This window comes from Mustelus asterias, chromosome 1 (assembly GCF_964213995.1).
Source record: "Mustelus asterias chromosome 1, sMusAst1.hap1.1, whole genome shotgun sequence".
NCBI classification, from domain to species: Eukaryota; Metazoa; Chordata; class Chondrichthyes; order Carcharhiniformes; family Triakidae; genus Mustelus; species Mustelus asterias.
The window spans coordinates 63575760-63589869 of NC_135801.1; the positions used below are offsets into that span (position 1 = coordinate 63575760).

The 14110-nt window shown below is 44.8% G+C and overlaps 1 protein-coding gene across 1 annotated transcript in view; it reads left to right on the forward strand.

Moving 5' to 3' along the window:
• The window catches only part of cpe (carboxypeptidase E), a 128105-nt gene that overhangs the window by 66310 nt on the left and 47685 nt on the right, over positions 1-14110 (forward strand). The window contains exon 2 of the mRNA XM_078213415.1: positions 7808-8004. Coding sequence (XP_078069541.1) covers positions 7808-8004 — 197 coding nt within the window. The remainder of the gene's footprint in view (positions 1-7807; positions 8005-14110) is intronic.

Consider the following 14110-nt stretch of genomic DNA (forward strand, 5'->3'; position numbering starts at 1 on the left):
TTACTAGATACAAAAATAAAAACTCAAAACAAATCATAAATCCAATCTTTTATAATGTCCCAATCATTTTTCTCCAAGGTTACACATAGCAGTGTCCTGGACGTTGATCTACTCCAGGCCAATCCTAAGAGGTTGGTAACTCCATTCGGCCCATCGAGTCTGCACCGAGCACAATTCCACCCAGGCCCAATTCCCTACATATTTACCCTCCTAATTCCCTGACACTAGGTTCAATTTAGGACTGCCAATCAACCTAACCCACACATCTTTGGACTATGGGAGGAAACCGGAGCACCCGGAGGAAACCCACGCAGACACAGGGAGAATGTGCAAACCCCACAGACAGTGACTTGAGGCTGGAATTAAACCCAGGTCTCTGGTGCTGTGAGGCAGCAGTGCTAACCACTGTGCTATCTTGCCGCCCAGCAAATCTTGTGGAATAAAACTGTTCCCACTCGGTAAGGTGATGCATCACATGGTTTGGTTGGATCAATATGTATAAACATTGCTGACGACTGTAACGCCTGCTTAACTTTGGCAAATACTTCACTTTGTGCTTCAGTCCATTCCCAAAGCAGATGCTTCTTCAAAAGCTGGTGAAGTTGGGCTAAGATTGTGGTGCTTCCTAATGGGTTAACTTTATTCTCCAAAGGATGTAAACCTTTAACATTTACTCTGAAATCCAGGTATGTAACTTCATCCACCTGGGAAGTGCATTTCACTCATTCCAAATGGGCTCCCACCTCTTTGAATCTTCTCAAAACTTCCTCTAAGTTTGACCATGTTCCTTAGGTGAGGCTCATGTAATCAGCACATCATCTAGATACAACACTACGTTAGGAATGATCTGTAATAAACTTTCCTTCATACGTTGGAATATGGCACAAGTCAATGAGATTCCAAAAGATAAACATGTGTACTGGTGTTGATGGTAACCAACCAATGAGAATCCTCATCCAACTCCGGCTGCTGCTGGGTGTGACTGAGATCTTACTTGGTGCTAATTTGGCGTAGAGGTGCTCAATTTTAGGAATTGGATATCTATCTCTCAGCTCCTTGATTAACAGTAAGTTTATAATCCCCACGTTTTCTTACAGCACAATCTGGTTTCAGGATTGCAGCCCATTCTGAGAACTGTTGCCAGTGTAATAACTTCGAAAATGACTTGTTGTGGCTTTAAGTTATGAAGTATTTATTATCAACAATATTTATATGTGTAAAAGCAGTGGTTTGCAAAACTGGAATATACACGTCCATTTCCTTCCCCTCCCTGGCTCCACCTGAGGTTCTTCCCCAATCCGGGAAGCGTGCCCTTGCTCCTGATTGGCTTGGCTTCCCGCGTTGCCTCTCCATAGGGTCTGGCCGAATCATGTGGCCCTCAGGGATCGCCCCCCTAAAGGGGCTATGCTACTGCACCTTCATTTTACTCATGATTCTATTTTAGATTCATGTTGGGTCAGGTTTCGCAGGCCTGAGGAAGCTGATCAGCTGACAGAAGGTGCGAAGGGCTGCGTCAATAAGATTGGGCAGTGCCTTTCCAGCACTGCTTGTGCTTTGGCTAAAATCAAGCATCAGATCAAGCCCAAGATGGGGGTGCAATGCCTCATCTTGTCAACTTGGACCTTTTGAATCCCATATGGGGAGCTTGAAGTGGATTCAATTGGTTTTTGAGTTTGGTTTTTGAAGTAAGCAAGGAATGGATTTGGTTTGCCCAGTCCCCCCTGAGCACTGGCTTTGTAACTTTAAGAATGGAGAAGAAGTCTCAGCAGACATAACAAGCTGACCAGTAAATCCCATTCCCTTATCCCTGCCCCACCCCTGCTCCCTGCGATTAGCTTGCTCCCTTCCCCGTGTTTTATAAACTCCCACCCCACCCAATCCCCTGCTGAATGTGAGCGGGAGTGTGACAGTAAAACATTTAAAGGAGCCACAACCTGTGGTTAATTTATGCAGGGTCATCATAGAAATCATCATAGAAACCCTACAGTACAGAAAGAGGCCATTCGGCCCATCGAGTCTGCACCGACCACAATCCCACCCAGGCCCTACCCCCATATCCTTACATATTTTACCTGCTAATCCCTCTAATCCATGCATCCCAGGACACTAAGGGGCAATTTTAGCATGGCCAATCAACCTAACCCGCACATCTTTGGACTGTGGGAGGAAACCCACGCAGACACAAGGAGAATGTGCAAACTCCACACAGACAGTGACCCAAGCCGGGAATCGAACCCAGGTCCCTGGAGCTGTGAAGCAGCAGTGCTAACCACTGTGCTACCGTGCCGCCTGTTTCATCACCTGTTTCATCAATTGAATGTGTTGCAATCATAAGAGAGCTCATTAACAGCTCCTGAGATTTCCAATGGGGCAGGCGACCATTAGCAGATCTCTGTAGCTGACCAGCTGCAGCCTGGTGGCAGCAATGAAGCAGTTTTAGTTGATGGGGAAGAAGTGTAGGCTTGGGCACACCTACTGAGCAGCAATCAAACTTTACTAACCAACCTTTCCCCACACTATCTACCCTCACCTGATGAAGGAGCAGTGCTCCGAAAGCTCGTGATTCCAAATAAACCTGTTGGACTTTAACCTGCTGTTGTGAGACTTCTTACTGTGCTCACTCCAGACCAACGCCAGCATCTCCACATCATGGCTACCCTATCTATGGGAAAGGTTGGTTGGTAAAGTTTTATTGCTGCTCTGTAGAACATGTGCTCAAACAAACACTGCTTCCCCATCAACTAAAACTGTTTCATTAGTGGAGGAGAAGGAAGCCTGTTTGTGCTTGATGTGGCCAGCAACATTAATGATGGATGGTCAAACTAGTCTGTGAGCCTTAGAGTCGAGTGAGTTCAGATATGAGGAATGAGCAAGATGGGAGGGAGTGAAAATTTTACTGGGAAAAAGGACATCCAACATGAAAGAGTGGTTAGGTAGATTGACAAGAGCAGAAATATGTGCAGGTGGGTGTTTGAAAATGCATGGGTGAATGGCTGGAGGAAAGAGTTTAGCAGCGGCAGGGCACAGAGGAAGTGAGGGGAGGAGTGGTTGGGGGGCACTGTAGGTGGTGAAGAATATACAGAAGTGGTTGTGTTTGGCTTTATCTGTGACCCTCTTCATGAAGTAAATAGGATCCTTGCAATCCCTTTGATCCACTTGATTGACAGGAGCTATCAAACTATTCCAATCCTCACTATCATTTTAAAGATGTGATTTATCTGTGCGGTCAAGTGATGCTACACATGTTGGACCTCAGTTCTGCTTCACCTTTTTTTGAATGGTCCTATCACACATTATGCTGATCTTTCTCTTCACCCTATCTGTAACTGCAACGTTACATTCTGCACCCTCTCCTTTCCTTCTCCCCTATGTAACTCCATGAATGGTATGCTTTGTCTGTATAAGCGCACAAGAAACATTACTTTTCACTGTATACATGTGACAATAATAAATCAATTCAACTCTACCTACTCAACAGAGGCACCTGCCCTGACAGAGTGCACCAGCACAGACAGAGGACAGATTGGCTTACTCTACAGAACCATCCAGTTCAGAGAAAGGGCAAAAAGTGACATTGCCACAACATTTACCTACTTTAGTAGCTTCCAAGACCTTAGACTATACTTGGATACTGGAACTGATAAAAAGCATCTTTCTTTTTGTAAATGAGACAAACTGTAGCCCAATTTCAAACTTTCATTTGGGATTACAGATCAATATTAAAAGTGAATGTGAATGAATTAATATATTCCTTTTGTCTGCATAGGACTTGGTCTGAAGCCCAGTGAGCTTACTGCGTTTGTGCCGTTACCCTCGCCTGATTTGTTTGAATTAACTTTAGAGCTTTAGCTTGAACTGAAAACACCAACACAAGTCTGTGATTTATAAAACCACAAAAGAGTGTTTGTGGAGGACTGGATATCATGGTGTGTTAGTGGATCATTGTCCCTTTCACAGACTGAAGCAGAGTTTCAATGCCGCTCTGAAGCAATGAAAGCCTGCTCTGTCTGAAAGTTCCTAAGTGAAATGAGTGGGCAGTCTTTTAATGTCTTCTCAGTGGGAACATGTTACAATTGGCACTTGGCTGACAACCTTGCAGTTAAAGAGGTGTGGAAGAGAACAGTTAGGCTGGTGCAGCAGCAGATGCTGTTCTAGAATTAGATTTAGGAATTGAAATAGATAAAGGGCACAAAGAACAAAAGTGTGCAGCCAAATGCACGGCCCTCTGACCTGCGTGGCAGGTCTGCAAAGGTTTGTGTGAAAAATGGTAAACTTTCCATTTTCTCAGTGTTGTCACTTGTCAATTTGTCACGTGTGAATGTAGGTGTGGCGTATGTTTCTGTTCAATTAGAATTTCACCAAAAAAAAACACTTTCACAAATTTTTTTTGAATATTATTTCAAACCCATCCATATGCAAATGTTCAATAAACTTGGGCTAAGAAATCAAAGTAACATTTGTTTAAATAATGTAGAAACAGTATCTGAGTAGATTTGAGTTTGTTTTCAACATATCTAATTTAATTTAAACTATTTTTGCCATAATGTTTCACCTAACATGTTTGTCATTTTTACAAATGACCTGGATGAGGGCGTAGAAGGATGGATTAGTAACTTTGCGGATGACACTAAAGTCGGTGGAGTTGTGGACAGTGCGGAAGGATGTTGCAGGTTACAGAGGGACATAGATAAGCTGCAGAGCTGGGCTGAGAGGTGGCAAATGGAGTTTAATGCAGAAAAGTGTGAGGTGATTCACTTTGGAAGGAGTAACAGGAATACAGAGTACTGGGCTAATGGTAAGATACTTGGTAGTGTGGATGAGCAGAGAGATCTCGGTGTCCATGTGCATAGATCCCTGAAAGTTGGCACCCAGGTTGATAGGGTTGTTAAGGCGTACAGTGTGTTAGCTTTTATTGGTAGAGGGATTGAGTTTCGGAGCCAGGAGGTCATGCTGCAACTGTACAAAACTCTGGTGCGGCCGCATTTGGAGTATTGCGTACAGTTCTGGTCGCCGTATTATAGGAAAGATGTGGAAGTGTTGGAAGGGTTGCAGAGGAGATTTATCAGGATGTTGCCTGGTATGGTGGGAAGATCTTATGAGGAAAGGCTGAGTGACTTGAGGCTGTTTTCATTAGAGAGAAGAAGGTTAAGAGGTGACTTAATAGAGGCATACAAGATGATCAGAGGATTAGATAGGGTGGACAGTGTAAGCCTTTTTCCTCGGATGGTGATGGCTAGCATGAGGGGACATAGCTTTAAATTGAGGGGTGAGAGATATAGGACAGATGTCAGAGATAGGTTCTTTACTCAGAGAGTAGTAAGGGCGTGGAATGCCCTGCCTGCAACAGTAGTGGACTCGTCAACATTAAGGGCATTTAAAGGGTCATTGGATAGATATATGGATGATATTGGAATAGTGTAGGTTAGATGGGCTTTAGATTGGTTTCACAGGTCGGCGCAACATCGAGGGCCGAAGGGCCTGTACTGCGCTGTAATGTTCTATGTTCTGTGTTCCTCTTTAAATGTGAATGGCTTGTCCCATTTTTAATGGTATTCTAATGAACATTTTAGCCTTGCTCTTGTGTTAACCTTGGGTTTTGTACTGCTATTATTTTGCAGGGATGGTTGTTTCTGCTGTCTGAGCATGGAGTGCATTAAATTATAAACCCTGGGGGCTGGTGGGAGCAGGGGGGGAACTGTCTTTTTGACATTAGTATAAAATTGGCAAATCAGCAGCTGATTTCATACTCTGAATTTCTTTCCTACTGAAGTGTAACGGGCTTTCGATTCGCTTTTGCTTGTTTTATAATGCGACTGGAGACCAGTTTACTCGCAGTAAATCGATTGATGGCAACACAAACACTTTAGCAGCATTTTGTAACCTTTTCAAAGAAAAAAAATTGCTTTGTCCTCCTCTTTTCCATCACTACACCTGTTACCTGAGTTTTAAAAAAAGACTGGTGTTTTATTTTCTTCTTGCATCCACTCTATTCATGTGTTAAATTCCTGTCATAGCCACGTATGACTTTTTTCCTCTGCTCAGCCTCAATGATCTCCATCATCTTGCCACTGTTATCTCAGAAGGTTGGGGGGTGGGGGTGGGGGCGGGGGTGGAGGGGAGGGGTGGGGTGGTGTGGGGGTGCAGACCTGCTGCAGACCTCTGGCACCAATGTCCGTCTCTATGGCCAGTGGCGGATTAAGGCTGAGTAGGCCTAGGGGCCCGGAAGGGAGGGGGGCCCCGAGAGCAAAAAAAAATTGGTTTAGCCCTTTTAAGGGTGAATAAATTTTCATAACTATACCCCGTGGGTGAATTAATATAACAAATACCTATAAATAGAGGAGCTTCACCCCCGGACTTGTACTACATGCAAATAAATACAAAATAAATGCAACAAAGAGTTTCTTGTCATGCTATAACATGTATATATACTTATTTTAGTGCATACTTAGTTACATATAGTACTTTTTTCAACATTCACCCTAACATAGTATTAGCCTCACACCACAGCACAATGACTGTCACCAACTTAGTCATCTGGCACTCATACACATTGAATCAGACATGCTTCGACCTGTTGATTTACATGCTGTTATCGACACTTTTGTAAACCAAAAAACACGGAAGCTTTTTAAAGTACAAATGTAAAGAAAATGAAAAATAAATGAATAAAAGGGCTGTAATTGATTCATATAACTTTATGATATTATACATGTAATACATTATACATAGTACAACGATATAAGTTATCTAATGTCACTTAACGTCACTTTATTCTATTCAACGAAGGGTGGGGCAGGGGGCAGGGGGCAAGGTCAGGGGGCCTTATTAAAGCTCAGCCGAGGGGTCCAGGTGGTAGTTAATCCATCACTGACTATGGCATTTATAGCTAAAGGAATAGATATAAAGGTAAGGAAGTATTGTTGCAATTATACAAGGCATTAGTAAGGCCGCACCTGGAGTATTGTGTACAGTTTTTGTCCCCTTTTTGAGGAAAGATGTAGTGGCATTGGAGGCAGTTCAGAGGAGGTTCACTAGGTTGATTCCAGAGCTGAGGGGTTTGTCGTATGAAGAGAGATTGAACAGTTTAGGCCTATACTCTCTGGAATTTAGATCATAAATTGAGGTATATAAGATGATAAAAGGTATGGATAAAGTAGACGTGGAGCGGATGCTTCTTCTTGTGGGGCATTCCAGGTCGAGAGGTCATATTCTAAGGATAAGGGGTAGCAAATTTAAAACAGAGTTGAGGAGAAACTACTTCTCACAAAGGGTTGTGAATCTGTGGAATTCACTACCCCAAAGTGCGATGGATGCTGGGACAATGAGTGAATTTAATCAGGAGTTAGACAGATTTTTAATTGGTAATGGGTTGAAGGGTTATGGGGAAAAGGCAGGAAAATGGGAATGAGGAGCGTATCAGCCATGATCGAATGGCAGAGCAGACTCGATAGGCCAAATGGCCTAATTCTGCTCCTATATCTTATGAACTTATGGGCAGTCAAGGAAGGAACAAACTGCTCACAAGGAAGTGGGTTAAAATGGGACAACCTATTGACTTTCTCATAGCCAGCTTAAGCTGACATTGTGGACTATTAGAACAGATTGGGTGTCCATCCATATGATTTCAGGTCAGGCATAGCCTGGGGCAGTCAAGAGACCCGGGAACAAAATAAATCCCTGGTATTGAAGCGAAATACAGCACTGCCCTTTAAAAATCCCCAATGTACAGTTTAACTAGTTCCTAAAGCGGATGACCATCAATTTTTGGAAAAGTGCTTATTGTTCCTCTCTGTCTATTTTCCTACAGGGGAGCCAGAATTCAAATACATTGGCAACATGCATGGGAACGAGGCAGTGGGACGAGAGATGCTTGTCTTCTTGGCACAGTACCTGTGCAATGAATACCAGAAAGGAAACGAGTCAATTGTCCGTCTGATTCACAGCACACGGATACACATCATGCCATCCATGAATCCTGACGGGTTTGAGAAAGCAGCTTCACAGGTGAGTGGACACCAAGGACCAAGTCTTAATCCCCAAAAAACATCTGGATTCAGGTTATGTTGGATTGAAGTGCAAAAAGCTGCAACAGGAAGATGAATCCGTCTTGAACGCGCCCACTTCTCATTTTGATGGGCGTAGGGCAAGGGGCAGGTGACCAATCCACTCACAGGAGGAGGATTGGTTGTTTAAAGTGTGTAGTTATTAACCTTTAGTTTGACAGTGATTCTGTTTTTATTCCTGCCAGTCTGGTTTTCCAGGCATCTTGGCCAGTGCAAAGAGCTGAGGAGGGCTGAATGCATGAGGTAAGTGCCTTTACAGCACGGCTTGTGGCTAAGAGGAGCAGAAGTGTTCTTTTCAAGCTCAATATCTATTCAGTAAATGCTGCACTACTCTCTGGCTGCTCCCTCCTGCCGCTTACCACAAGAAGCTATCCCCATCACCAAGACCTTCATCCATAATCACTGTCTGCTTCACTCTCTTTGAGACCACCATTGGCTCCCTGGTCAATGATCATCATCTATATCCTTGCCCTTCGTGATCATCACTACTTCCACTCTCCCTTCTCCCTGTGACCACTGTCTAGTCCCCCTGTCCTCCATGACCATCGTCTACCCCCCTTCCCTCCACCATGACCACCATGTGCTCCCCCTGCCCTCTGTGACCATGGTCTGTTTTCCCCCCTCTGTGACCACAGTGTATTTCTACACCCCCTCCCACCCCACCCCCCCGCCCCACCCTCACCCCGTGACCAAAGACTGCTCCCACTCCATATCACCATCTTCCCACAGCTCCATGGCTATCATTTCTTTCCTCCTTCTCCTGGCATCATCTGCTCCCCCTCTGCAACCACCATCTGCTCCTTCCGCATTCTCTTTCACACCCACAATACACTTTCCTGTTCTCGTAAGTTCTTGTCTTTTGAAGTAGGTTTCCCTTCTGACAAGGTTCAGGCTTGTCAGTCAGGCTGAATGTGGATGGGAACCTACAGAAACAAAAGGAGCCCTTGCCCACAGTTAAATTCTGTAGGGTATTCGGGGAACATGTACTCTTGGACTTCCCGACCTCAACAGCAAAGCCTCCTCCCCTTAAAGCTAACATAGAACTCATCTCCAGGCTACAGTCCTTGACCAAATATTACAGCAGAGTTTACTCCAAACCCCATTCATAGTTATATCATTCTGTTGAAATGATAGTCATCTGGTTGGGAAAACTCTGTTTGGAAACGTTCAGTTTTGCCACTCATGATGAGTCATCTGCAAATTAAAACAATAATTTTATTTTCCTCTACGATTCTGAAGGCCTTGATGTCATATTGGAATGCAGTTCAGCAAGTTGAGCAATATTCTGTTCATCGTATCTAACACTGTTCATTTTCTCACCTAACAGCTGTACCTCTACATTTACCAGTCGTGATCACTGGACAGGAATTTCTTATCAGCCAGACCAGAACTGGTAATGGCAACTGTATTTCTAGCTTCTGAGATCAGTGATGGGGAGGCAATGGCCTAGTGGCATTATCACCAGAATATTAATCCAGAAACTCAGCTAATGTTCTGCGGACCCTGGTTTGAGTCCTGCTGTGCCAGCTGGTGGAATTTGAATTCAATAACAAAATATCTGCAATTAAGAATCTACTGATGACTATGAAACCATTGTCAATTGTCAGAAAAATCCACTAATGTTCACTAATGTCCTGTAGGGAAGGAAATCTGCCATCCTTACCTGGTCTGGCCTACATGTAACTCCAGAGCCACAGCAATGTGGTTGTTTCTCAACTGCCCTCTGAAATGGCCTAGCAAGCCAATCAGTTCAAGGACAACTCGGGATGGGCAATAAATGCTGACCCAGCCAGTGGCGCCCATGTCCAACGAATGAATAAAAAAAAGGCAAAGCATTATAAATGGGAGATTAAATTGGGATCTTCCAGATCTGTACTTGGTTGCACACTTGGTGATGATTTTGCCTGAATCATCAGGTTTTAACTACATTTTATTCAGGGGTAAAAACTGCAAAGGCCTAATAGCCAAAATAAAAACTGAATACTGCAAATGCACCGTTGTTCTATCGTACAGATTCTGTGCCAGCCACACAGCATTGGCTGGAGTCAAAAATATCTTCCTGTGGTGTACTGTCTCATTCTCCTCAACCTCTCTCATGTACCTGTCACCATTTCCTTATTCTCCAGTGCCTCTTTTATGCTCTCCACCTCTGTGCCACTGGTCTCTGAGTTCCATTCACCGTGAAACAACTGCTTCTCCTCTGCTGTCTTCATCACCCATTGTGGTCCTAAAATCTACCCTAATCTTTGATTCTGTCACCTTACAAGAATGTATCTGTCTCTGTCTTAAAGATATTCAATAACCCTGCCTTCACTGTCTTCTGAGGCAGAGAGTTCCAAAGTTGCATATCCATCAAAACAAAATCCTCCTAATCTCTGTCCTAAATAGGTGATCCCTAATTTTAAAACAGTGTCCCTAGGGCCAAGTGGTTCAAGCTACAGGCAACACAGTTTTGCATGAACTAATGGGGGATGGGAGAACCAGCAGAACATTGGAATAGTTGATTCTGGAGGAAGAAAAGATACAGATGAGGATTTTGGGAGCAGATATTAAGAGTGAACAATGATTGAGACGATGTGGGATTGGAAATTCAACTGGGGACCAGATTGCATGCCAAGGTTACGAACAATCCACTACAATCTGAGGCAGTGGCTGGGAAAGAGGATGGAACTGGTGTCATTCGTCTTCCCAATGTTTAACTGGAGAAACCTGTGGTTAATCTAAGACTAGGGCCGGAATTTTACTGAACGGCATTCTCCATTGGCCTTGGGCGGAATCTTACGAGCCTCGGGCGGGCAAGGTGGTAAAATTCCGGCATAGATATCAGGACAAAAGCCGGATTTTCATGGAGTCAGGAAGACCCTGTGGAAATCCTGCACTCATTTTCAATGATCCCATTTTTACCTGCATGGATAAGGGGGCGGGATGTGACACACAAGAGGAAATTGGCAGGACATTTAAAATTAGCGCTGGATTCAAACAGATGCTTTTTTGGCTTAATCCACATTTTGGGAGTAATGAGTGAATGGAATAGATATAAATACTCTTGAAGGGTGGATAAGGTTAGCTTAAGTGTAAAGATCTGAATTTTTAAAAACTTCACCGCCCCTCAAACATGAAAAACATAGGCTTAAACTGTTGGTGAGAGTTAAAAAACCTTCTGCTGGACTACTTTGATTGACAGGCCATTTGGTGTAGTTAAGAAGAAAACGTTACCATTTGGCCATGCAGTTGAGTTCTTTGTTCCCATTTCCCCAAAAGCTGGGAATATGTTATTGTGAATGCTTCGCAAAGTTTCAGCGGCTACTGTTGTCTCAGCAAGGGATTCACAGTTTGACAGTTTAAAGAGGTTGTTAAAGGATTAGCTGTCTTAGAAGTGGTGTCCAAATAGAAGTTTGTTTATTTATTTTTTTTAAAAATTAACCACTTGAGGTTTAAAAGCTTTGAATGGATTTTTGATGGAAGTTCTTTTCATTATCAAGGGCAGGATTTTTCAGATGGCAGGAGTTTCTGCCCTGCCATGTGAAATTGGCAGGGAATGCAACCCTGTCAATACCAGCTGGCCTGCAGCCCTTTAACATGTGTCAAATTGACTTATAAAGTCAACTGGCTAATGGTGAGATTTCTGCCCCCATCTGGGGAGCAAGTCCCACTTCAAAGAGCTGCCAGCCAATTGAATGGGCAGTAGATCCGTACTCACAGCAGCATCAATTCTGAGCAGTGGCCACTACTGGGACTAAGTAGGTGTGTGAAGAAGAGGAGATTGTGGAGGCTGGACTGAAGGCAGTGCTAGGGGGTATTGGCAAGGCCTTCCTGGCAGGCCCCAAGAGGGGAGTGAAGGGGTTTGGGAGGCTGGGTTTGAGAGGCTGGTCAGAGAGAGTTAAAGGGGGTATGAATACCTCTGATGGGCACAGAGGATGCCACCCCAAAAACACACACAACTTTCCTGACACAGGTGCCCTAACTAAAGCTGCCATACTTCTCACTTGGCATGGGCCTCCCCCACCCAGGGTAAAATCGCAATGGGATGAAGCACTTAAGTGGCCATTAGTTGGCAGGCAGCCCAATGCCTCTACCCTCACCCTTGCCCCCTAAAATGTGAGATAGTTTGGGGGCAGCTGAAGAGCAACAGGCAGGCCATATGCTGCATTTCTGAGCCCCTCTGAGCTATATTAGATTGTTACAAGTTATTTTTTTCATCCATATATCACTCCTGGGGTCTACTGACTGGCAGCACAGTAGCCATGGTACCGTGCGTGGCGGCACGGTAGCACAGTGGTTAGCACTGCTGCTTCACAGCTCCAGGGACCTGGGTTCGATTCCCGGCTTGGGTCACTGTCTGTGTGGAGTTTGCACATTCTCCTTGTGTCTGCGTGGGTTTCCTCCGGTTGCTCCGGTTTCCTCCCACAGTCCAAAGATGTGCAGGTTAGGTTGATTGGCCATGCAAAAATTGCCCCTTAGTGTCCTGAGATGTGTAGGTTAGAGGGATTAGTGGGTAAAATATGTTGGGATATGGGGGTAGGATCTGGGTGGGATTGTGGTCGGTGCAGACTCGATGGGCCGAATGGCCTCTTTCTGTACTGTAGGGTTTCTATGATTTCTACTAATGTTGGATACTGGGTGAGTGGAGGTGGCATATATTGGATGAGGGGTGAGTGGGGGTGGTGCCAGGAAGGTGGCTGGGGAGGGGCATGATCGAGTGAGGGCTAGAGGACCAAGCTGCATCTATAACAACTGAGACATAGTCTCAGAGAACTGAAGTGGGCCTTTTAACCAGGCCATCTTAGAACTCTGCTGCCTCCATGGCTGCCGAGGATCTTTTGGATTTAGTGGACCTTGCAATAATTTACTTCTCCGGAGGAACATGGGATTTTAAACCTTTGAACCTTGGTGGGTTGCTGAGTTGGGAAATTTTCTGATTCTAGTTATCCACCTCTGTAGCGAAGATCCAGTAAGAAGTTTAACAACACCAGGTTAAAGTCCAACAGGTTTATTTGGTAGCAAAAGCCACACAAGCTTTCGAGGCTCTGAGCCCCTTCTTCAGGTGAGTGGGAATTCTGTTCACAAACAGAACTTATAAGACACAGACTCAATTTACATGAATAATGGTTGGAATGCGAATACTTACAACTAATCCAGTCTTTAAGAAACAAAACAATGGGACTGGAGAGAGCATCAAGACAGGCTAAAAAGATGTGTATTGTCTCCAGACAAGACAGCCAGTGAAACTCTGCAGGTCCACGCAACTGTGGGAGTTACAAATAGTGTGACATAAATTCTGATTCTAGGATCGCATGATAAAGACTCAGGAGGAAAAAAGCAGAAATATTTATGTGAAATAGTGTGACATAAACCCAATATCCCGGTTGAGGCCGTCCTTGTGTGTGCGGAACCTGGCTATCAGTTTCTGCTCAGCGACTCTGCGCTGTCGTGTGTCGCGAAGGCCGCCTTGGAGAACGCTTACCCGAATATCAGAGGCCGAATGCCCGTGACCGCTGAAGTGCTCCCCAACAGGAAGAGAACAGTCTTGCCTGGTGATTGTCGAGCGGTGTTCATTCATCCGTTGTCGCAGCGTCTGCATAGTTTCCCCAATGTACCATGCCTCGGGACATCCTTTCTTGCAGCGTATCAGGTAGACAACGTTGGCCGAGTTGCAAGAGTATGTACCGTGTACCTGGTGGATGGTGTTCTCACGTGAGATGATGGCATCTGTGTCGATGATCCGGCACGTCTTGCAGAGGTTGCTGTGGCAGGGTTGTGTGGTGTCTTGGTCACTGTTCTCTTGAAGGCTGGGTAGTTTGCTGCGGACAATGGTCTGTTTGAGGTTGTGCGGTTGTTTGAAGGCAAGAAGTGGGGGTGTGGGGATGGCCTTGGCGAGATGTTCGTCTTCATCAATGACATGTTGAAGGCTCCGGAGGAGATGCCGTAGCTTCTCCGCTCCGGGGAAGTACTGGACAACGAAGGGTACTCTGTCCACTGTGTCCCGTGTTTGTCTTCTGAGGAGGTCGGTGCGGTTTTTCGCTGTGGCGCGTTGGAACTGTTGATCA